This window comes from Chelonia mydas, chromosome 7 (assembly GCF_015237465.2).
Source record: "Chelonia mydas isolate rCheMyd1 chromosome 7, rCheMyd1.pri.v2, whole genome shotgun sequence".
In the NCBI taxonomy this organism is placed as follows: Eukaryota; Metazoa; Chordata; order Testudines; family Cheloniidae; genus Chelonia; species Chelonia mydas.
The window spans coordinates 119029774-119054841 of NC_057853.1; the positions used below are offsets into that span (position 1 = coordinate 119029774).

At 41.2% G+C, this 25068-nt stretch overlaps 1 protein-coding gene across 2 annotated transcripts in view; it reads right to left on the reverse strand.

Annotated features, from left to right (window-relative positions):
• The window catches only part of CNNM2 (cyclin and CBS domain divalent metal cation transport mediator 2), a 183804-nt gene that overhangs the window by 18489 nt on the left and 140247 nt on the right, over positions 1-25068 (reverse strand). For both annotated transcript variants that reach the window (XM_037904181.2, XM_007057854.4), the window contains exons 2-5: positions 11216-11359; positions 6571-6708; positions 4268-4437; positions 695-788 (exon numbers count right to left, since the gene is read on the reverse strand). In XM_037904181.2, coding sequence (XP_037760109.1) covers positions 695-788; positions 4268-4437; positions 6571-6708; positions 11216-11359 — 546 coding nt within the window. The remainder of the gene's footprint in view (positions 1-694; positions 789-4267; positions 4438-6570; positions 6709-11215; positions 11360-25068) is intronic.

The window sequence follows — 25068 nt, forward strand, 5'->3', positions numbered from 1 at the left end:
GCTTCTTTCACAAACTTCAGACTTGTCTACATGACAAATTACTGCCCCGCAAAGCAGGATGCCAATCTACAGTGCACCAGCTTGCCACGCAGTAATGCCCGACGTGGACACTGCTATACTCTGGGGCTTTCGGTACGCTGTAGCAGCATCCACATGGGATGTTACTGGGCAGCAAACTGGTGTGCTGTAGATTTGCACCTGGGCTTGCTGCACAGTAACTCGCCATGTAGACGATTATTAAGATATATCATTATTCTTTCCTGATATGTGTCATTTTCATTTGACAGCACCATATGTCTTTCTAGTACTTAGTATTACTTATTCTGTTCCTTCAGCCCCTATTGTGCTGCTATTAAAAACAAACAAAAAACCCCAAACCCAACTGTCCCTGTATTCAAACAGAAAAACAGATCACTAACTAGCAGACTTCTTGTCTGCTCACAGCCTGGAATCTGGCAAACTTGTGACAACTGGTCAGATTTCATGAGTTAATACCACAACCATTATCAATCTCTCCCAGGTGTGAAACACCAGGCAGCTAGTTACATTGGCAGGATGCTACCATGTATTGTGGATGCCAGCTGCATCAAACACCACAGGGGTCTCTCCTACACAGCTCCCTCCATGCACATTAACAGTGAGAGGCATGCTTGGGCATGAAAGAATTTCAAAAGCAGAAGGTAAGAGAACATACCTGGCGATGCTGTGAGGGCCATCACCCCATAATAGGAAAAAGCACCAGCTTCAAACTTCATTCCCTCTTTCCCAGCCTCCACTTCCACTTTCCCCTGTTGAGGAAAACGAGAGAGCCATAATTAAAAGGGGCCTCAAGCATCCCAAAGATCCAGAGACCTTATAACAGGCTGGCACCCTGAAAGCTGCAGCCTTGCCTGAAGTGGCAATTTAGGGTTAATTCCTGCCTTCTGCTGAAGTCCGTAAAAATGCACAGACAAGGGTAGAACTTTCCACCTCAAATCAGTCCCATCGCCCCACAAAACTTTCCAGCCTCATATCTGCTCCAGCTAATTTAACTCAGCAAGGTGGGTGGGCTCATCACTGCAAAGAAATATAGTAGCTTCTCAGTGGTACTTTTTTCCACTTCCAAAGAATGTTTGTGCACCACTAAGCCATTTACTTCGAACTGAAGGCAAGGAGTGATCTCCAAGTCTGAGAAAGCCCATACTTACACACAGTTTGTCCATTAAAGCAGATCTACTCATTTCAGGTAATTGCCCAAAATTCACACAAGGCCCTTCCAAACACAAACACAGGAAATCTCAACTGGGAATGAGAGTAAGCTCAACATATTTTGGGAGGCTGAAGTTAAGGTTGTATGCTTTCCCACACAGAAAAGAAATCCACAATTCCTGAAAGAGTCCTGAGTCTTCTTTCTCAAGGTTCTTTTCGGTTAGTTGGTTTCCAACGGTTTTACAAATTCCACATCCCTTACTATTTGATTCTGACTTTTATACAGGATCTTATCAAAGGATCCCAAAACACTTTACAAACTATACACAAGTATACCACCACAGAAATGCAGCCGCTTCTGGTGTGGAACACAGAAGTTATTTAACAGCACATAACCACTCTATATCCATGAGTCTAATACAGAAAAAGAACAGAAGTATCTATTCTAGAAACGTATTTTTAATGTTCAAAGTATAAAATTAGAAGCTTCAGTAACTACCTAGTGGGACCCTATTTTCAACGCCACTCCCAGTGCAGTGACACCACTAGTGGATTTTGGGACAAGGGAAGTAGAAATCTGATTCCATATCAAGCTGAAACTATATTTTGCAGGAGGCAGGAAGGGTAAACAGAAGTTAATTAATTACTTGCAGTGTTCTTGGTCTCTGCTGGGCTGGAGAGAAGGAACAGACTGGGTCCTCCCACATGTAATGGATAAATACGCCACTGAACGGATAGTCAGGTCAAACTGAAGCTAAAATTTAGGTTTTGTAAAAACAAGCTTACACTAAACCTAAGACCAATATCTATGTTTCCAAGTGTTTTTTTCAGTTCAATTAAAAACCGTTTAAAAATAATCAGCCTTGTCCATCAGTATTTTCAATCCAAACTATGCAGCAGTGTGCTAGTGCAGTAAAGTGCAATCAAATTATCTAGTCTAATTGTCCAAAATGAGAGTAGCGCAAAAAGGAATCCAACAGCATAAACAGGTCAGAAGTACGTTTGATCTTTATAATTATTTCAAAAACATACTGTTAATAATTTGTTAAAAATACAATGCTCAGCCTAGTAGAATCAATTGAGTAATTGCTGGCAATTATTCATCACACAGTCATAGACTCCACCCCTGAAATTAGATATATGCAGGTGGAATCCTCACTTAGGAGTCCCTTTGAAATTAATGCTTGGAAAGTTTGAGCTGGCAGTTAGCTGTAAAAATGGGCCCTCAATTCTGCGACCTAGTTATTTCATTAGTTACACACTCCAAAAATGTCACCCTTGCCAAATCTGGGCCACACGACGAGCGTGCGGCATGCTGAGCAGCTTGATAGCTGAGAATCAGGCAGCAAAATTTCACATGCATGATACTAGAAATGTCCTGCCACACTTTACAGGTCTGTCTTTGCATTTTTCCCAACACTGTTTAATGACACAACATGGATTTTGAAGAAAAAAAAAATGTTACAAATTGCTACATAACGTATTGCTGTGGAACAGATGAGCCTATCCAGTGGAAATAAATTACAGTTCAGAAATCAGTTAATTAGACTATTTGAGATTAGATTAAATTAATTTACAGAACTGTACATTTGTTTTCTTGTATATTTCCTATGTGAAAGAGTATTAATATACCTTGGGACATCCAGATCAGAGACTGACCATATTGCCAACCAAAAGGGAAGTACCTATTATATGCTGATACTTGTTCTGGTAGAACCAAACCTTAGTACCACTTTTACAGCGTGTGTCTTTTTATGCACTCACTTTCAGATGTGACACAGGCATGTAGAAAAGTTTCTTCTAAAAATAGCATGTTAGTTTTTACTAATCATATGCTTGCTTATTACAAGATGGTTGGTTTGTCTTAATGTGTGCTCTTTATTATGCCCATGCAATACTGCATCCTACAGCACTTGATCTATTCTCTTGCCTACCGTGTATTTCAAGCTGCAGTGATCCACTGCAGAAGTGTGGGAGTTCACAGAGCTGATAATTCCTCATGGAAAGCAATCCATATTAACAAAGCTCAACTGGAGACACAGCACCACATTTTTGGTGCTCCTTTCATTCTTTATTACTAAGATCATGGAAAAATAAAGACATCTTTATGTTTAATGCCACATAAGAGAGTCTACAACCCTGGTTTACAGCATAAGTTATAGTACTATAATGTTGTTTTGAAAACTATTTTGTACACACAACTGAACCCAGTCTACTCTGAGTTTTGAGAAGTTAGCACCTTTCCAGCAAGATCCATGTTTAAATATCATTCTTGCTAGAAAGGTGCTATTGGGTTTCAATCTCAGTGTAGACAAGTATTCCTATGCGCCTGCTGCTTATCTCCTGAGGAGTAAAGTTCAGGAGATGAACGCTGAAGAAATTAATGAGAAAATATACCTCCTAATCTCGAAGACAAAAGAGTATTTCCTCATCACCTGGGCCTGTAATCTCATTAGATCACACAAATTAAGCAGGGTCAGGCCAGGGTTACTGCTTGGATGGAGGACCTCCAGGAAAACCCACAGGGCTGGAGAAAGCGATGTTGGCAATTCAGTAGGTGGCGCTCTTCCCTAAATTAATACTGAACGATTGTGCTGTGATTCTGGAGATGCAGACTTTCAAACATCAAAAATGAGTTTTTGATCAGCTATCAAACATCCCACGGCACTTTTTGCAAGGAAAAAAATGCATTCGCTAGAGTGTCCTGGCCAAATGTCAATTCCAGTCATTACATTTTGCCTACCAATGTTTTCCCAACTGTTTCAACTGGACACAAAATTCTTCTTCGCTGCCTGCCCAAATACTGGCTGCATTTCTGTTGCAATTTTCAACAGATGATCCTTTTTGAGAAGCAGGGGCCTATTATCCACACTGTACAGAAGGTTAAAATTGAGTCTGGGAGCAGTTGAATGAGTTGCTCAAGGTTAGCAACTTAGCAAGAGTGTCAGGAAGAGAGGCCTGGTGGCCTGGCTCCATACCTTAAGAAGTAGACTAACATAACAATTTAAGTTTAGATATGGAGGGGAAGGAGTAAGGAGACAGATATCATGATACACATATATCTAGTCATGTGCCTGACCTGTAAAATGAGAACAAAGTAGTCGACAGGCTTGTTTCTCTGGTAGAGGTAGTATTCTGGGGCTTTCTTGTTCTTCTCATCGTATTTCAGCTCCTGGATGACATGGGGATGTTTTAGCAGCCTTAGGAGGATCTTCTCTGACATCTGGGATGGGCCAAATGCTTCTACTTCTAGAAACACAAGACATAACTTGGCATTACACCTTACGTGCATGGGGATGAACTGGCATTAGTTGTTAAGAAACATGGAAGCAGAGGCATATGTTACAGAATTGGAGTTTTCCTGATTTTGAGCCTCTTAGGGTACGTCTGCACAAGGATAAGGACCCATGGCACGACTGCACCAGACCCAGGTCAGCTGACTCGGGTGCAGGCTTTGGGGCTAAAAATTGCTGTATGGACACTTGGGCTCTGGAGTGGACCACCCTCAGCCCGAGCCCAAACATCTACACAGCAATTTTCCAGCCTGAAGCCTGAGCCCGAGTCAGCTGACCTGGGCCAGCCACAGGGTTTTATCCCTGTGTGTACATACCCTGTGGAAGAGTTTCACGGGAAAACAAGACCTACTGCAGTTCCCAGATATTACAAATGTATTTGCCCTCCTTGAGTTAATAACATGCATTTCAGATAACTGAGAATGATCTCCCCATCATGAAGGGAAAAGGAAGAGGAATTTGCCCAGCTGAGAGCTCAGAAAGCCATAGTTGTTCGGGCTTGCTCATGGACTGTGAAGGGAAGGGGTTTACAGTTAGGGTCCCGAGGACCTTTCAGTTTGGTTTTGAAATGATGTTAACGTGGATTCATTATTTATTGCATTTGTTTCTAAAGGTCTCTGATTGTTTATAGACCTAGAAAATGGCTATAGATAGGCCCACTGAGTAAACCCAAAGAAGAAATAAAGGAAAGGTGCCACAGCCCACATGGGGACAGCGGCTCAATGTGAGAGGCAGAGTGCAGGCAAATTCACACCAGTGGGATTAATGCAGAGCACACAGAACACACCTTATAATCTCTTGCTCTTATTGGTCAACCTTCCCAAGGAGAGCTATTTGAAGCGAAAAAAGCCCAGCTTTTGGTGGGATGGATTAGGCCAGGGACACTCAAGAAGTAGACATGCAAATTGCCAATACTTGCTAACGCTGGTTTCAGATCAGGACTTTGGAGACACAGGACTGTCTGCAGATCCTGGTCTGCATTTAGAACAGTCCAACCAAACTGTAATATCTGACTTACACAGCAATGCCTCCACAGCCAGACTTAGATTTAAATTATAAAATCATTTTACATTTCCTAGACAAGCACAGAAACAGCACCACCAAATTAAGTCAATAAAAATCTGTCAAGACGGTGTTTGGGAACTTCCATCGAACTTCGTGCACATAAATGAATGAAGTGCTATTTGTTATTAAAGCCGCGTCTTCCTGTTGAACGGTTTTCTTTCACTGGAAGCAGCCATGGTGAAAGGTGCTGACTGAAAGGCCTGTACATGGAAAGCCACTGCCTACACACCAAACAGGCACAGCATGAGCAATAGCAGGTCAAGCTTCACACACACTGCTGCTCATGGGTCTTATCTCTGATGCAGAGAGACCAGCTCTATGATGAAAAGAAAATCCAGTCGCAGCAGCCTACGCAATCCATGGGCTCTCTGCAAAGACTGCCCAGAGGGGGACCAACCATCATGGTGATTTGGGAATGCAGACATCTGCCCACTAAAAACTGGACTGAAGCCACCAACTCATGCCCCAGAGGCCAACAAGAAATCCATTTTAAAAATACAATTCCACAACCTGTTCAATTTGCATTTAATTTGCAAAGAAAGATTTTCATTTTCATTCAAAGCCTCATGGAACAGGTTACACTTTCCCCCTGAAGTCCAGGATCTCTTCCCAGATGAGCCACCAAACGGGAATTACAGTCAGCAGTCCAGTGAACTGGCCAGTTGGCACAGAGTCCTCATTAGTTTGTTCCATGAACTCTCCCTAGTGGGGTGTACTTGCTAGTTGTTAACCTGACTGACTCTACACATGCAGTGTGGCACTTGCATTCAACCTTACCTTTCAGACCAATTTAAAGTTACTGGTCCACCCCCGGTAAATGTCTCAGAGGGTTCATGCCGACACTGAACACAGGAGAGGAGAGAATTTAAAAAGAAAACACAAAATACACAAAAGTGGCATTATTTGTCACCCCATTGTCCAGCCTCCCTCCCTGCCAGCACTGCCCACTGGCCTTGCCAGCCTCCACTGACAATCTAGCTCTCAGGCACTTGTGTGATTGCAAGCTGCGATAAGCCGTACTTGCCTGTTGCCAGGAAACGGTGCATTGCCAGGAGGAGTTGTGGTGATATTTTAACCTTCATCTCACTGTCTGTCTGTTTGAAGGCAGAGAAGTCCTGCTTCCTGTCCCGATGTGCTACTTTCTTTTTTGTCTTGTTATCAGCTGTGGAAGGGAGGGTGGGAAAAGGAAGGAAGCAAAGTCTGTTAGAACAGGGTCCAATATGAGCTTGACTGAATGTAGTTATCTGAGGCCTTGTCTACACTACAGGGAAAAGTTGATCTAAGCTATGCAATTTGAGTTACGCAAATAGCATAATTCAAGTCAATGTAGCTTAGATCTACTTACCGCGGGGTCCACACTATGCGACGTCGACGGGAGACGCTCTCCCATCGACTCCCCGTACTCTTCTTGATCTGGTGGAGTACAGGAGTTGATGGGAGAGCAATCTGTGGTTGATTTAGTGGGTCTTCACCAGACCCAATAAATCGACCGTTGATGCATCGATCGCCGTATGTCAATCCCCTGGTAAGTGTAGACAAGCCCTAAGACAATCCAAACGGCAACAGCCATCTAGAATAACAAACAGGACAGAGAGACCTCCCTACAATATACTCAAAGCCGATTATATGAGTGATAAAACTTTAATTGTACTACAGAACTCATCTTGCATTTGCTCCACAGGGCGTGGTCTCAGGCAGCAGCCCAGAATCTCACCACTTGCAGTGGGATGAAGGAATCTGCCTGTGGAATTTGGACTGGAGGACCATGGCCTGTATTGTTAGACCTAGTGGAAGATCTTGTTCTCAACGGTTTTACTAATGATAAACAGAGAAATCATTTCAGTATCTGTAGCAGCCACTTTCGTTCTCCTATGCACATTATAGGAATACCTTGCAAATACTCAGGTTATTTAACTGCAGACTGAGCTATTTAATGTAACTGATAAGCATTAAAGAACCACCATGGCATGCTACCCCCTGACGGTACATATCATTATATCTATTTTCTATGTATTATAAAATATTTCACACACGCTATATTAAAAGGTTGTGAAGTCAAGCACTCAAAAGTTAGTCTTAATTCTAGTATTTCCTATCTGTGCAACTTTCATTTGGCCTCCTTGTCCATACGTATTACGGTACAGTCTTTCGTTACACAATCACATCCATTCTTGGGCTTCTCATCTCAGTCCCAGTCTCCTCGGGTTCTTCCCTTCCAAGCTCCTTATCTGATTTGTCTCTTCCCCTTGCCCTGGCCTCCAGTCTTAACCCCCTCTCACACTGCTGGTCCCAACTGCTCTCAGACCCAATCTCCCTCTCCTGTCTCCTTATCCCACTCTTTGCCCAGCCAATGCCAGTTCTCCCCCTATACCCGGGCTCCTCGCCAGATCTTCCTCTCCCCCCAACCCCACTGGTTCTCAGTCCCAATCTCTGCCAACCTACTGGTTCCAAGAACCCCCACCTCATTTCCTCCCAGCTCCTGTCCCCTTGCCCAGTCATGTCCTGTCCTTCCCCCGCATGCTCCCAGAGGCACTCTCCCTTTCCCCCTAACCTCCTGGCTATGTCTGCACCCCAGTCTCAGGCTATGTCTACACTACCACGGTAAGTCGACCTATGCTACGCAACTCCAGCTACGTGAATAACGTAGCTAGAGTCGACGTACCTTAGGTTGAGTTACCGCAAGGTCTACACCACAGGGGGTCGACGGGAGAACCTCTCCCATCGACTTACCTTACTCTTCTCATTGGGGGTAGAGTACAGGGGTCGACTGGAGAGCCATCTGCTGTCAATTTGGTGGGTGTTCACTAGACTCTCTAAATCGACCGCCGGTGGATCAGTCTCAGAGCGTCGATCCCGGCTGTAGTGTAGACCTGCTATCAGTTCCTTCTCCCCCAGTGGCTCCTTTTTCCATTCTACATTCCTCCCCCGAGTCTACCTCTTGTTCCCTGAGCATTTGAATCAGATGTTTCCTTCTCAACACTGCACAGGCTCCTCCACGCTACCAGGCCTCACCGAGAGCACAGCAGAGACAGACTCCCTGCTCTCAGTTCAGGTGCCCTGACCTGGTACAGCCCAGTGGCAGCAGCCCAGAACTGCATATGCCCCAGGCTGAAGCATGATCAAAGCAGATAGAATCTTTGGGAGTCTACTGAGCATGTGCAAACTGCAATTTTTCAAAGGCTTACAACTTAGCCAAATTTGGGCAGATTTTCATGGGGATGGCAAAAAGCCCATCCCTGACACAAAGGCCACCCCTACTGGCAAATTTCATGTCCCTGTCCCAAAGCATGGGGGCACTAGAATGTTTCAAACAAGAAGTTGCTAGAAATTTTTAATATGGGCAAAATGAATTTTTGCTTGGCCTGGTTCTTGGAAATAGCTGAGCCTGACGCAGAATGCGAGCCTGACGCAGAAACCCAGCAAGGAAAATTTCAGCCCAGTTATAAGTAACTGAAACCAGATGGAAGATGGGAAGCGTCAGGTAACCTTAATTGTAGGCAGTGCCATGACTCTTGCCTATAAAACTACACACATACAAGAAGCTTGACTAGAGTTCAGGTTGCACAAGAGTTAATTTCCACCCTGTTACAACATACTCACTAAACGTTAAGGAAACCTGCAGTTAAGACAACATTAACGTCAAACCCCACAGAATTTATATGCTTTACCTCCTACTCACAGTTCATATACCATGCACAAACCACTTATACTTTCCATCACTACACTGATTTGGAGTGAATACTTGGAGTGAATACTAAATAATATAAATACAAAATACTGGTGGAATGGATTCTAGTGCTTCATAATGAACCAACAGGTCCCCTGGATGCTTTCTATTAATTTACAGCAGATGGTTTTGGATGGCCACAGCATCTTCCAGGAGGCCAGGAGAGTTCTCTACTATTTGTATTATACTGCATAAACGTACAATAGTTAAACTTTCCAAGGAAGAAAAATTTCACATGGACTTATGTTCACCAGATCTAATTCATCAGCCTACAAAGACCATGAAATACAGAGCCTAATTTTCTGGCCCCTTTCATAGCATTAATACAGTCAACCCCTTTTTATTTTCGGTATAAAATACAGAATAATCCAAATTATTGCTCTTTATAAAAAAGCAAAAAAGCTATACCAAAAAGCATAAACAGTACCTCCCACCTCTGGGAGCACCCCACTATCATCAAAGAGGCAGGTATAATACATCCAAAGGGAGGATGTTTTTGCAGTGTAAATGAAATCATAAGATCCTACTGTAAAGCATTAAGCCACAATCCTATTGAATGGACAATTAGAAGAGTTGATAGTAATGAGAGTTCCATCACACAGATGGTGAATTCTAGATGTATTATAACACTGCTCTTATATTGGTGCTTTTCATCAGTAGGTCTCAAAGCACTTTACAAAGGAGATCAGTAATATTATCCCCATTTTACAGGATGAAGAAACCGAGGCACAAAGCAGGGGGCATGCATGACTTGCAGAAGGCCACCCAGGAGGCAAGAGCCAGGAATAGAACCCAGGTCTCCTGAGTCCCAGTCCAGAGCTCTATCCACTAGGCCATATTGCCTCTTATAAAACACACTTAAGGTAAGAATATTATGTCTTAAAGGACTGCCATACAGGAACTTCTGGGCACTTGAATACTGGTAAGATACTGACAAACTGAAAGTGGTTCAGAGAATAACATACTATTAGGAAGCTGAAGAGATGGACCTAGGAAAGATTCACTTAATATTTACAGAAGGGGAAAAGAACAGTGAACCAAAGGATATCTGAATAGGATAGGGGTATTTCAAATGATTATTTGTATTGTGATCATGCTTATAGGCCCCAATGTGCTAAGCCCTTCACAAACACACAGTAAGAGACAGTGCCTGCCCCCAACCAACTTAAAGAACAGTTAAGACAGATAAAGGACGGGAGAAAAGAAGTACTGCATTTGTAACCCAGTTGTACATGTGGGAAATGGGCAGAGGGAGAGATTAGGTAACTGGCCCACAGTGAGACAGGAAGTCTGATGGAGCTGGGAAGGGACCCCAGATTTCCGGGGTCTCAGTCTAGGGCTCTAACCACGACACCTTCCTTCGTCTCAAAATATATTAACATTAAGGAGGGAAAGAAATTGTATTAAGTGGTGCAGGGAGAAATAAATACGGGCTGAGTAATCACAGTGCTCTGAAGGAAAGTACCTCATCACTACTGTGTCCCTACCAATTCACTGGCAGTGACCAACTCTAAAGAGAAATCATCCAACTTTCCTCTATGAAAGAATGGGAGTAGTACTGAGAGCTCCCAAGGGTGACGTGGATATTAATCAAGGAGAGGCATGGAGATCTCGACAGGCGTAATAAGGACACAGAATAGGATTGTTTGAGGTGGGGAAATGATAACTGAAGAAAACTGAAGTTTTGCTCACATAAACCATTGGGATTGAAGGGTTCCACAAAAAAACTGTCCTGTCTCAGCTAGAGGGTCATGCAGAGGGGGCCATATTGCAGAAATGAAAATGTCGTCAGCCAGCATGTGGATTTGTGTGGAAATTTGAGTTTCTAGATCTTAAGTAATATGTCATCACCTCTCCCAAAACAAATTAGCTAGACCGAGAACAGAGATTGGAAGAATTCTCTTTGATGTTTAAAGAAAAAGCACAAAATACTTCTACTCACTGTACAAATCAGTTTCATCTAGAATCTCAGACTTGATGATTTCTTCAATCACATCTTCTAACGTGACAATTCCCAGGACTTCATAAAAAGGGTCCCCTTCCCCTTCATTGTTGACTCGCTGTACTATTGCCAGATGAGATTTGCCTGCAGGGAGACAGATTAATAATTATGACTTTAGACTCAAAGATTAGAAATGGAATTATGAGCAAAGGATAAAAATAGACACTCATAAGAAACCGTGTTTCACGCATTCTAGAACAGAGCAACCATAGTCCAGTAGATGCTTAAAGGGATACTGTCAGGTAGAAGAAAAAATACATCAGATTTCCATATGAAAATGCCGTTCCTGTTGCTGTCACAAGTTGCCTCTAAGATTACCAGAGCTGAACAGTTAGACATATTGAACATTCCTCCCAGTTTCGCAAAAAGAAAAGCTTATGCTCAAATAAATTTGTTAGTCTCTAAGGTGCCACAAGTACTCCTTTTCTTTTTGCAGATACAGACTAATACGGCTGCTACTCTGAATCCTCTCAGTTTGTTTACCCTGTGCATTTGTCAGCACTTGGTGTTAAGTCCATTTCACTGTTTTGTTGATGGTCAGCTTCACTTCCTGTCTTGTACACCAGCACCAGGACATCACACCCCTCCACTGCTTTGCACAGAGCTTCCATACATGCATTTCCTCACACTCTAACATCAGCAACAAAGCTGAAACTGAAGTAGCAGCAGGCAGGTGTGTGCAGAGGGCAGATGTGGGGGAGGAGAGGAAGGTCCGATTGTGTTTGGTGGCAGTGGTCTGTCTCTGCCTTCTTCTCCCCCCACCACCAAACAAGAGATTGGCAGGCAAGTAGACAAGCCCATAACATTATAATTTTTTTTTTTAATGTAAGGCATACTATTTAAAGGGAGTTTTTTCAGAAAACAGAGTATTTTGAAATTTAAAAGAATTCAGGTTGACGTCAAAGTACGTCAAATTACAGCAAAGAGGCTAAAGCTGAAACGTGACACGCTAGGAGCAATGAAGCTCCCTCCGATGTCATCAGTGGCTGTGCTTATTTCACAGTGCACTAACAACTCTTAAAATCTTCTCTGCCACCTACTGTATCGTTTTGTTTCATAGAACAAGATAATGCCACGGACACAGAATGAAAGAAACACATTTGATAGCCAATTTCTATAGCCATCACTGAAACTCACTTAACGGCAAAGCTATGTAGAAAAATGCCTCAGACTCTAGGATCAAAGAGTTTGCCAAGACACAACCAACCAACCAGACCAGAGCTACATGCTGAAGCACAGGTATAGTGGTCTCAATGTATGTAGTCTATTACGAACTGGGCAATATTATGTTGCATCCCCTTTGTTGGTCTCCAGCCTGGCATCTAAGCCACCCACTCTGCGATCCATGGAACATAACCAAAATAGTCCAACTTTTGTTTCCTTTGCTCAGACCCCTTTATAGGCAATAATGTCTGGATGCATAAGGATTTGGATTATTAGACTAACAGGCATTCAAACTATTCCAACCCAGGCTCACTCATGCTCAAAGAATGAAAATATCTTGAACAAATTAGACCAGAGAGGAAAACTTATCAACGACTGATATAAACACTGCATCAGGTCAAGTCAATTCACTTCGGTAAGATTTTCACATCTGCTTTCCCAGGGACCCAACATAAGCAGTTAAAAACAATTCTTGGTGAATGCTGTCTGTCGAAAGTTAAATTCTTTTGCTATTCCCAGCTTGTAATCATTTAAAAGGAATTTTCCAAAGCAAGGTCTAATATTAGACTCAAAATGAAGTTTCCATTCCACTTAGGCGATATTCTCACCAAACTAACTACTGCATAATCGGATTGTCTTGGAGCTACTCGTTTAGATGCAGATGGACATACTTTAAATACCAGCTCCACAGAACCAATGAATCTTATCTTGAAGGGACCTTATTCAAGAGTGAGTTATTAGAATGATTATTTGCAATTTAAAAGATCAACATGCCTAGTGAGCTGAAAGTCTCACTGATCTCTCTTTACCAGCATTTCTTTCTTTGTGTCCCTGGTGAGATTTCCAGATCTCTCAACCTCTCTCAAGTTCTCAGGAGACACCATTTAAAACTACTGGGCTTTGTTCCCCGCAACTGAGATAACATTAGCTAGATACCGTGCTGTCCATGCAATAACTCTTTTGATGTTAGCCTGAAGATCTGGAGGTAACATCAAGGCAAGCTCCAGAAGTCAACACATTTATTTTCAAACTAGAAGGCACCTCTCTTTTCAATGAGCTGTTGATTGCTATCACATCCCAGAATGGATAGAAATGAGCATGCAGTCATTTAGATGTTAATACAACAGAATAATAGTTCTAGATCTTAATAAATAGAAGAAAGTATGCTCAGCTCTATACAAGACAGAGGACAACAAGGTCCCTTTCCCAAACAATTCACAATCTATTGAATTGTTTCAGCTCTAGATTATATAAACATAGCCTTTTACTCCATATCTATTGTCCTTTCAGAATAAGGCAGAACTGGTTTATCTAATTTTACATTTCAAACAGAAAATAAGAATCCTTTACTAAGTGTGAGGTCACAGAGTTAGAGACACATCTGCCAAGCCATTTGCCACCACTAAACATTTCAAAGTGTAGAACATTCTCCATGACAGAATCCACCTCATCTTTGCATCTGTGGCATCCTTGTTATTTTGGTGGAAGATGCTTAATGTGGGAAGGTGAGCTATTCCACTAATCATCCGTATTTATGCAACTTTCTTTAAGGTTCCTTCCCCACTCTGAACTCTAGGGTACAGATGTGGGGACCTGCATGAAAAACCCCCCTAAGCTTATTTTTACCAGCTTAAGTTAAAACTTCCGCAAGGTACAAACTATTTTACCTTTTGCCCTTGGCCTTTATTGCTGCCACCACCAAGCGTCTAACAAATATATAACAGGGAAAGAGCCTGCTTGGAAACGTTCCCCCCCCAAAAAAAAATCCTCCCAAACCCTACACCCCCTTTCCTGGGGAAGGCTTGATAAAAATCCTCACCAATTTGCATAGGTGATCACAGACCCAAACCCTTGGGTCTTAAGAACAATGAAAAAGCAATCAGGGTCTTAAAAGAAGAATTTTAATTGAAGAAAATGTAAAAGAATCACCTCTGTAAAATCAGGATGGTAAATACCTTACAGGGTAATCAGATTCAAAACATAGAGAATCCCTCTAGGCAAAACCTTAAGTTACAAAAAGACACAAAAACAGGAATATACATTCCATTCAGCACAACTTATTTTATCAGCCATTTAAACAAAACAGAATCGAACGCATATCTAACTAGATTGCTTATTAGCCCTTTACAGGAGTTCTAACCTGCATTCCTGCTCTGGTCCCGGCAAAAGCAACACAGACAGAGAGAACCTTTGTCCCCCCCGCCTCCAGCTTTGAAAGTATCTTGTCTCCTCACTGGTCATTTTGGTCAGGTGCCAGCAAGGTCATCCTAGCTTCTTAATCCTTTACAGGTAAAAGGGTTTTTCCTCTGGCCAGGAGGGATTTAAAGGTGTTTACCCTTCCCTTTATATTTATGACATGAACTATGAAGGATTTTTTTAAAAAACGGGGCTGTGCCCTTTTTCACTTCTTTATGATGCAAAAAGAAGGTCAGAGGGGTTTTTGTTTTTTTCCAGGTTTATTTTTTGGCTTGTTACCTCACAAATATCAATTATGTCAAGACTGCTCTTCTCTGGCTTTGCTGGAAGACTTTTTGGCAGGTCATGTTATTGAGAGAGCCAATCCTTTTGTTGAAGGGATGGGTTGTGGAGAGTAAATCTCTAGGAAATACACACTTTATCGACAATGTTAGTCAGTCATTGAAGTAAAATAGATGTTAATAAAAATATATACCCTCTCCCCACATTTTTTATAATTTTATTTTAAAAATAGTTGGACTAAAAGTCCCGTCCCGTCTCATCTGGCCGACTTGCACGCTCAACTCCTGTGGTATTGTCATTTCACTGGGTTCCCCAGTCATCAGTCTTTCAATCTAGACAGCAATTAGCAGGGGGAAAAAAGGCTAAGAGGAAAACCGTATGCCTTTCAGGCCTTCTTTATACATCATAAAGGTGCATTATAAGGCACAAAACCAGGTTTTTCTTCCCTTGCAGGCCACCTTTAACAGACCTTCCAGATTTATTAAGCAGAACCAAGCTCCACCTTTATTAGAAGATTACATATATGAAGCAACCAATTTTTGGTCAAATCCTTTAGCGGTAATTTAAAAACAGGTTTCACTGCATCTTTTGAAGCTAAAACTAAAATATATACACAGCTGAGTAGTGATGTAATTCACAGAAACACCTAACCAAACAGACAATCCATAATGATTGGTTAGCATTTTAGGTACAGAACAAAATTTAAAAAGAAATATATAGCAAATATATATGGTATTCTCTTACCTCACTTAGACACCTCAAATGTGCCTTTTGCCATGATAAATAGCAGCCATGCATCTACTACTTTAACCTCTTTTTACCTGCCCACTTTAAGTGTCAGTCCGGTGAGATGCTGATTCTGTCAATGCTGCTGAACTGCATAATGGCCCAGACTGCTTGAGAGAGGTATGATCTAAGCAGCTACTGGGAGACAGGAACTCCTGAGTTCTTACCTCAGCTTTACGGACTCTCTCTGTGGTCTCAGATAAGTAGTTTCATATCTCTGCCTCAGTTTCTCCACTATAAAATGGTGGTAACAGTAACAACTCACAATCTTGCTCCAAGAGCTAACGTTTGTACTGAACTCTGAAGGTGAAATGTGTTAACTGATAATTAGGACAAGAAGGAACGGGCTTAAATCTGTATCAAGGGAGATTTAGGTTAGATACTGGGAAAAGCCTTCTAACTATAAGCGTAGTTAAGCTTTGGAATAGGCTTCCAAGTGAGGCTGTGGAATCCTCAACACTGGAGGTTTTTAAGAACAAAATGGACAAACACTGGTCACAGCTGGTCTAGGTTTGTTTGGTCCTACCTCAGCATAGTTGGACTGGACTTGATGACTTCACAAAGTTCCTTTCAGCCCTACATTTCTAGGATTCTAATTATTCAAATTATCTTTAGGGGTGATAATAGCTTCTAAGAGAGAATTTCGTTAAGAGCAAATCCCATCTAATTCTATTGTTCAAGAACTTGCAATACTTTGTTTCAGAGTAGCAGCCGTGTTAGTCTGTATTCGCAAAAAGAAAAGGAGGACTTGTGGCACCTTAGAGACTAACCAATTTATTTATAAATTGTAGTACTAGTACTCCTTTTCTTTTTGCAATACTTTGCTCTCTAGGTAGCATACCAGCAAAGTCAGGATTTTGCTCTGTGTCATAACTTTTGCCTTCAGTATAATAAAAAGTATTTTAAAATCCTGAAGGCCCCAAACTGAAATCTCAGTGTGTCAGTGAATGTTCTAGACACAATCTTTGTTAGATGGGAGCGGATTCCTTGAAGTTTTCAAAGGGAAGTATTCCAAAAAGAACGGAAGGGAGATCAGGGTTAGAAATTATATTTGAAATACAGAACATACCTGGCCATTCTATTTCTGATTTGGGATCTTCATATTTTACATTTGGGAATATAAATGTGTGTTAGGTTTTCAGTACACAAAGATGATATGTGATCAGAATACTGATCTGGATTGACATACTACACTTTTGTAGGTGACCAAATGCAATAGCAGAATGCCATTATTAACCTCAGCAGCACCAGAATGTTCAACATTACTATGCGGCAGCTGCTATTTATACCACCACCACAAATAAAACAACTTTAAAACAGACAGATGTCAGGAAATAATTGAGCCACAAGGGAGAACACCCACACTTCATTCTGGGTGCTTTTAACTGGGAAGGGATAGAATGAGTATGAGTTGTCAAAGGATAAACTTGTGTTATGGGTGGATAACTGGAAACTCCCGTATCTCTGGAAGTGCAAGGTTTGCTAACTTTGCATCCAGAAAGGAGAGTGCCTTACGTAAGTTCCACAGAGCAGAAGATCTGGTTTGGCCACTTTATTAAAGCCTTTTAATTCAGTATTATTAAAAAATAAGGGACAACATAAGAATTGCCATACTGAGTCAGAACACCACTCCAACTAATCTAGATTGGCCAAGACAGTAGCCAACCACCAGGTATTTCAAATGAAAGCAATCCATCAATAGACAATTATATAATAGCATGACTATATGCAGGAAGCTTTTTCCTAATCCTATGCCGTAAATGCTTGATGATTGTCTTAAAGCTTGAAGGTTTGATCTCTTTTACATCAGATAAGATGTATAAATGAATGGGGAAGATTTTCTAAAGCATAAATGACAGGTGCCAAACTCTCCTTAACTTTCAGCAGGAGTTTGGCGGCTAACAAGTATTTGTGCCTTTGAAAATCTTCCCTGACATTTTTAAGATATGATGATTTAATCCTCGTTTGAATCCTAAACTTTCAGTAATATCTTGTGGCAGTGAGTTTCACAGGTTAATTGTGCACTGGGTAAAAATTACTTTAATCAGTTTGAAGTTTGTTGTATAACTTCAAGTGAGTTAAAATGTTGGTTCACAGATTCTATGTCCAGAAGGGACCATTGTGACCATCTAGTTACAGGTCATAGCATTCTCCCCAAATAATTCCTGTTTATCTTTACTTATGTATTCAATTACATCCAAGAAAGAATTATTTAAATTGCTTTCCCTACATTACTTTTCTGCTACATGGTGGATGAGCATTAACGCTCTTCGGCTTTCTGAAACCCTTGTTGTTTGCTTTTGCATTTCACCCACTTTGAACAGAGAGACAGAACTATCTGTTGCACTTTCTAATTATTCTTTGTTTCACTATCTGGTTTGCATGTTCTAGCAAAACTCTGTTTGGATTCAAAACACTGCACGAGAATATTAAAAGGTTTTTATTTAAACAAATGCAAAGGTTCAATAGATGCTTCCCTTTCCCTCACTCCAATCCTATCCCCCAAAACCAGAAAAAAAAAAAAACACTTTATAAAATCTAAATTTGGGAATGAAAACTAGTTGCCAGTGACCCTTTAACATCCACAGTAAAATCACCCAGAATATGTAAAGAAATGACTAAGAATCAGATTGCTAGCACAAGGCAGATAATGATTCTTAGTATTTTATGACATACAGCTTTACAGCTTCAAAATCCTGAACAAATACTGATTAGACAAACACATCAGCTCTTTCCTCATATTCAAAATGCCATATTACAATAACTTCCTAGTATTAAACCCCCCACTCCCTACAGTCAGATCTTTCTGATCTAGGGGGATAACACCAAGACAGGGAAAAATTAAACTGAGTTTCAGGGAAAAACTTCCCAACAGTGAGTTGAATTAGTAGCGGAATGGCCTCCCAGGGGAAGTGGTGAAAGGTCAGTTGCTTGGGACTTTTAGAACTCGACGGGCCAAACCATAGATTAAAGCGTATCCTGTATCTATCAAAAAATCCTGTATTGACTCTAAGCAGATGCAATAGAATGGATGATCTAATAGGTATTTTCCATCTTTAACTTCTAATATTCTTTCATTCAGTGCACACACACACTCCAATTCAAGTGCTGTAGCCGACAATTCAATTTGCTTTTGTATGAAGCTGGTATCCCTGGTGAGGGGGCATTCTGCCAGCCGCCCTTGAAGTAAAAACATCGTTAGAGGCAGCTGCCACCTGCTGCAGTTTAGAAGGTAACTTAGCAAGCATGTCTCAGTCAAAAAAAGGGGCCATGGCCTCACCCATAAAGTAACGTGCAAGTCAGCAAAATCTACAGGAGAAGGACAAAGGTAATTCAGAACCGAGCCCTGCTGTCAGAAATGGAGTCTTAAGGAGGGATCCAGAGAAAAGAGAGAACGCTTGGGAGTCTCAAGATCAGAAGACTCTTACCACACATAGGGGACAGCGTCAGTGAAGGTCCAAAGCCAAGAAACGGAAGATATTAATCAGGGAACACTAAGGACATCACTGCATGAAAAATGACCCTCTGTTTGGCCCATATGTACCACTGCTGGCCACTGGTCAGTCGGGCCACCTTTAACTCATCATGCAGCTTGGGCTGACTGTGATTCTAAGACTGATTAGTAGCCCCAGTTGATTTAAAGCTTGCTCAGCTGAATGGGTTACAGTCAGCACTGGCCAGCACAGCTGACATCTATCTGGTAAACTGGTACAGCTGCCTCTCAAAGTTGTCCCCAATATCTTAGAGAATGTATCCACTAGATCATACTGTAAGAGATGATAAGATTGGAAACAACACAGAACAAGGCTCAAAGAGCATGTTACCTGAAAAGCAAAATACTCTACACAAACTGTGAGGCGCCAACTTGGCAAGATTGCTGAAAGGGAAGGACACTTTTCTGTGGGGCACGTGAAGTTATCAGAGCACTGACTGTTTCAACACAGAGACAGGTTAGGAATTTAAAACATCAGGGAAATACTTCAGAAGAATTAAGCAAACTAAAGCAGAGAGAAGGGGTTGCAATTTTAATAAGGGAAAATATTGAGTCTGGAGAGAGACCTATCAGTATTTTGGCTAACTCAAAAGAAAAAAATTCAGATAAAATTTAAGGACAAACAAATATACAGCATTAAAGTCATTTTTGGTCATAGTTCATCCAGGACAATTTAAGACAGTATTATTATTATTTAGACAGTTCTGATTCCCCCACCCCACATGCCCCAATTTCCCATGGTAAAGTGGATCTTTTTGAAAGACTCCTAAAACAGACTTCATTTCCATACAGATTTGCCCCTTTACTAGTCAGTAAATACAAATTTATTTGTCCCTTGGTGTCTAATTAAGTTTTAAAAACACCATGCTAATTTTATTATTTCCTTGTTTATGCAAGACAGTCCTCACTGATGTCAACATCTCTCTGGGACCAGTAGCAGCCATTAACTAGCAGAGATGTAGCCAGCAGGGGGAGCACAAAACATTAGGTTTTGCTAAGCTAAAACAAAGGTGCGGTAGGTATTCTCTGGATCAAACATTTCATTCTCCAGGGCTGCCACTTTTCAAGGGAGACACGACAAGGAAGCTGGATTGGGAAGGAAGGAAGGGAGACAATTTTCTGAGAGCAGGGCCTTTCTCTGGACCCTTGTCCATTCCTGCACGCAGGCAACGATCCTCTGGGAAGCATCCACTGACTCCTTGGAGCAGTGGGTGTTCTCCAGGATTCCCCATTCAGCGTCCCCCTCTTTATCACTGTTTTGCCCTTGTGACCTGCTCCTCCACCCCCCCTTTTTGGTACCCTGTAATTGTTGATTTCTGGAGCTTGTGGCAGCCACCTCACCTCAGGCTTTTCATTGCTTTTGGGCTCCTCCCACCAAGCCCAGTTATCACATAGTTCTGGTGAAAGTACCATGCTAAGTCCAATTTGAAAAAATAAAAGCGAAAAGGTCAGGAGATGTTTCTGAGAAACAAAAATCAAAGCCTGCGATGCTGACGAATTCTAATTGCCTACATACTGAGGTAGCTCATATGTCAAGTTGAAGACTCTGCTGCTCTTTAAAAGCCAGCATCACAGCATAACCTACATTTAATCCTACTTGGCCCATTTCCTAGGGTAAGTACAATTTAATTTGGGGCGCTTCTAGATCCCAGCATCCACAATGCCGCTGGATTTTAAATTCCTGTAACGGTAAAGCACTAGCGGCAGCAACAGAAACATGCTTAGACTTTAGGAAGAGGTTATCTGAGGACACCGTGCTTATATAAGGATGTAAATAGTGCTGAAAGCAATGTATCAACCCAAAAGAAAGGCCAGCCAGCCTCTCTGGAGAGTGGGTGGCGGAGGTAGGGAAGGGAAGTGGGGGCTGGGTATATTTCCTTTTTATTATCTTCTCTTGCACTTTACTTTTTGTCCATTAAGCACATTCATTTTTAAAAATGACTTTTAACATAAGTGCCTTTGCGTTCCTAAGATCTTAGATCATTAACATTCAGTTTTAATGATCTAATCGACTTTTTGCCATTTACGTTGTTCATGTTTTGCAATTAGGCTGACAATAAAAACAGATCCCATCAGCTACACCGTCCGATATTCCTGCACTCCCATAAGGCTGCATCATTTCAGTTGCAGACTCTGCAGGGGAATGTTTAATTCTTAAAAAAAAAAACAACCTACCCTCTGACTTTTTTAAAGTGACAAATACATCCTTTAATAGAAGGATTCATAAAAAACTTTAAATACAAAAGTTTAAACAACATGAGAGTAGAGGCTACAATAATGTGTGCAGTTTGGTTACAAACATGGCTAAAGTTAGTGAAGCTACTTCCAATGAACACCAGCATGAGATCAGTACCAGGACAACATGTACATTATCTTTGTATGCTGTAATGTACACAGAAATGTACATATCAAACATCAATTAAGCATGGCAGAGTGTTGCGATTACTATTGAAGGTTCATTTAAAATTATCTTTACGCTAGACAGAAGATACCTTAGAAGTCTACCTAAATACTTACAACACCCCTGCTTTGTAGTTCCTGAGCACTATGGAATGTATCTACACAAAATCCCTTCTACGAGAACTTTTTCTGGGTTAATTTCATTCTTCTGGAGGTAAAACGAATTGCTGTTATCAAATGTAGATGTCACAAATGCAGCATGGATCACTGTGGTCATTTCAGAAAGAGAGGATGGGGCATCACCTTTGGTTGGCCACAGACAGAAGGGGATGTTTTAGTAGCCGTAGGTATTTGGATATCTAAAAGTAACAAAGAGTCCAGAAGGATTGGCCATTGTAGAGAATTTTGATTGAGGGGAACATTGTAAAAGTTTTTCCACAGTACTTCCCTTGCCTCCCCAGAAATCACCTCCTACTTTCAGTTTCAGCCAAGTTAATCTTCATCAACATGCTGATAGCTCCTAGACACTGGGACAGCGTGGATGATCACTAGAAACCCCCTGCGAACTGAAACATTTGTGCATGTGAAAGGAAAACTCATTTAAACTATCTGAAGACATGCACAAATGATCTGATGTGACTAGTACGAAGCAGAGAATAAATGCCTGCAGTTTCAGAAGAGCAGGGTGTCTGTCCTAACACCTGAGAAACAGTGTTTGAGAGATTTCAGAGTAACAGCCGTGTTAGTCTGTATTCGCAAAAAGAAAAGGAGGACTTGTGGCACCTTAGAGACTAACCAATTTATTTGAGCATAAGCTTTCGTGAGCTACAGCTCACTTCATTGGATGCATACTGTGGAAAGTACAGAAGATCTTTTTATACACACAAACCATGAAAAAATGGGTGTTTACCACTACAAAAGGTTTTCTCTCCCCCCACCCCACTCTTCTGCTGGTAATGGCTTATCTAAAGTGATCACTCTCCTTACAATGTGCATGATAATCACGTTGGGCCATTTCCAGCACAAATCCAGGTTTTCTCTCCCCCCCCCCAACCCACTCTCCTGTTGGTAATACCTTATCTAAAGTGATCACTCTCCTTACAATGTGTATGATAATCAAGGTGGGCCATTTCCAGCACAAATCCAGGGTTTAACAAGAACGTCTGGGGGGGGGGGGGGGGGAGGAAAAAACAAGGGGAAATAGGTTACCTTGCATAATGACTTAGCCACTCCCAGTCTCTATTCAAGCCTAAGTTAACTGTATCCAATTTGCAAATGAATTCCAATTCAACAGTTTCTCGCTGGAGTCTGGTTTTGAAGTTTTTCTGTTGTAATATCGCAACTTTCATGTCATGCATCACAAATTAAGTGTCTGAGAACGACACTGTCTATGGAAATAGAGACCTTATATACATTTTAAAAAAATGTTATTTCTTAAGTCCATTTCATCCTGACAGAGAAATGTTACTGTAAAACCTATCAAAAAAGGTTTTAAAGTAACATCAAGATGATTCCAAATAAGCTGTTTGTTTACAGCCCGGTTCCAAAATAGAAAGATCACTATAAGTTGTCTTACTGGTGAGAAGAATGACGACATTAATCATAAATTTGAACTTATTTTTCATATGGCTGATGAATGAAATGTTGTGACTGGTTTTCTTCTAGGGTTTTTTCAAACTTTCCGTAAACTGGTGACACGTCATCTCAAGATCTTTTCACCCAGAGAAGATCATGTTAGCCTCCTCAAATGGTCTCATGTGTACAGATTTTTTGGGCAGAAGAGAGGAGAGTGTCTGTAGATATCAATCTCTGTGATATGGAAAACTTTGAATATTTTAAAATTGTTGATTTAAAAATGGGACTTTTTCTAACTTGACACTCGCTAATAAGTGACCTAATTCGAGCCTGACTGCACCATGTTGCATGGCTCCAACATAGGCTGTGCATCTGATTTGTCCAAAGACCTTTTAGAGAAAGGACTGAGTAAGCAAAGTTCACAAACCGTATGAATCAAGGGTAACACTAAGATGCCTCATCTTTCAGGAAGACTGATTTTCTAGAGTCCCCATGCCTGATCACCCTGGGGAGAGGAAGTCACAGCATCAACCACCAGCCCCCTCTAGCCTTTGGCCAGTCTCTCTCTGCATCTGAAGAAGGCCCCACTAGGAATTACTGCAGCCTGACCGCCTGACTCCCTAACTGCCGTTCTAGCTTCTATCCGAATATCCAGAAGATGGCCAGAGCTGAAGATTTTGCAAATCCTCCTTTAACTTAAATATTGTTGTTTTTTCCCCCTTTTTTTATCTTGTTTTAGTAGCTGGGAGATGTCCCAGCCTTTCTATTTTTAGGGTGTGGAAGAGAAGGTTTGGCTGTGCACATGCACATGACAGAGCATCCAGAAAGTCCATACGGAAACAGGGCCAGAAAAAAAAAGTTTCCCATATTTAAACAGCCCTAAACATTGTCTCAAAGATACTCACTGAAGTGTATTCTGTCCTTTATTTAAAAGTCACAAGGAGCTGTCAAGAGTCTGTTTATTGGAAGTGTTCCGTTAAAGTCTGTGTTATAAAATCGGTTTCTTTTGGGCAGAAGTTAGCCACCATATAATAATTGGATTCTAAAAATGGAAACCTGACAATTGGCTCTGAGGTTGTGATTCAGACATTAGATAATAATTTGGTTTCAGAATTAAGATATTTAACCAGCTTTAAATTCACAGATTTGATTGACTTTGGACAAATCTTTCAGCAGGAATTATAACCCAACAGCCACCTTCTGAGAATCATCTTTACTATTTATAAGGATTGATTATTTTTATATTAATTTGATGATTTAATGCATATGATGATTGAATTCCAATCCCATGTTGAGACTAATTTATTGATTTGATCTTGATTTGTGTTTAGTTTAGTATGAATAACAGCTTAGCTTTGATTATATGTTTTCTTGATTTTATTTTCTTGATTTTTAATGGTTATAATAAAGTTTATTAGAAGATACTGGGTTGTGATTCTTTCAATGAGCAACATGGGTCCAGAACCTTTGAGGTCGGTGGTGGACGCTATCCAGTTAATATAAAAGCCTGATCAGCTCCCCTAATTAGTCTTTGATTCTCAAAAGGTCCTGATCCTGCTGCCATTCACTGACATGAAGAGCAGCGCTTACTCACATCAGTGGGAACAGGATTAGACCATTAAGCCTAAGCTCACAGAAACAAACATTGGGCCACTTTTGCTGAGTGTGTGAACATATACTCCTGCACATGCACAGCATTGGTCCTCAGGGGATTCTAGCCCACAGCAAGGACAGTGTTACCCACTAGTTGGATCCAAAAGATGACCGTCCTTGGTTGGCTTCTACTATATGAATCTACTCAGCTTAGTCTCCTAGATGTGGGCACTAGAGCAGGTTGCTTGCAAAGGTACGTCTGTATGCGACTGGACAGTATCATGGCATAACGTTGGTTAGAAGG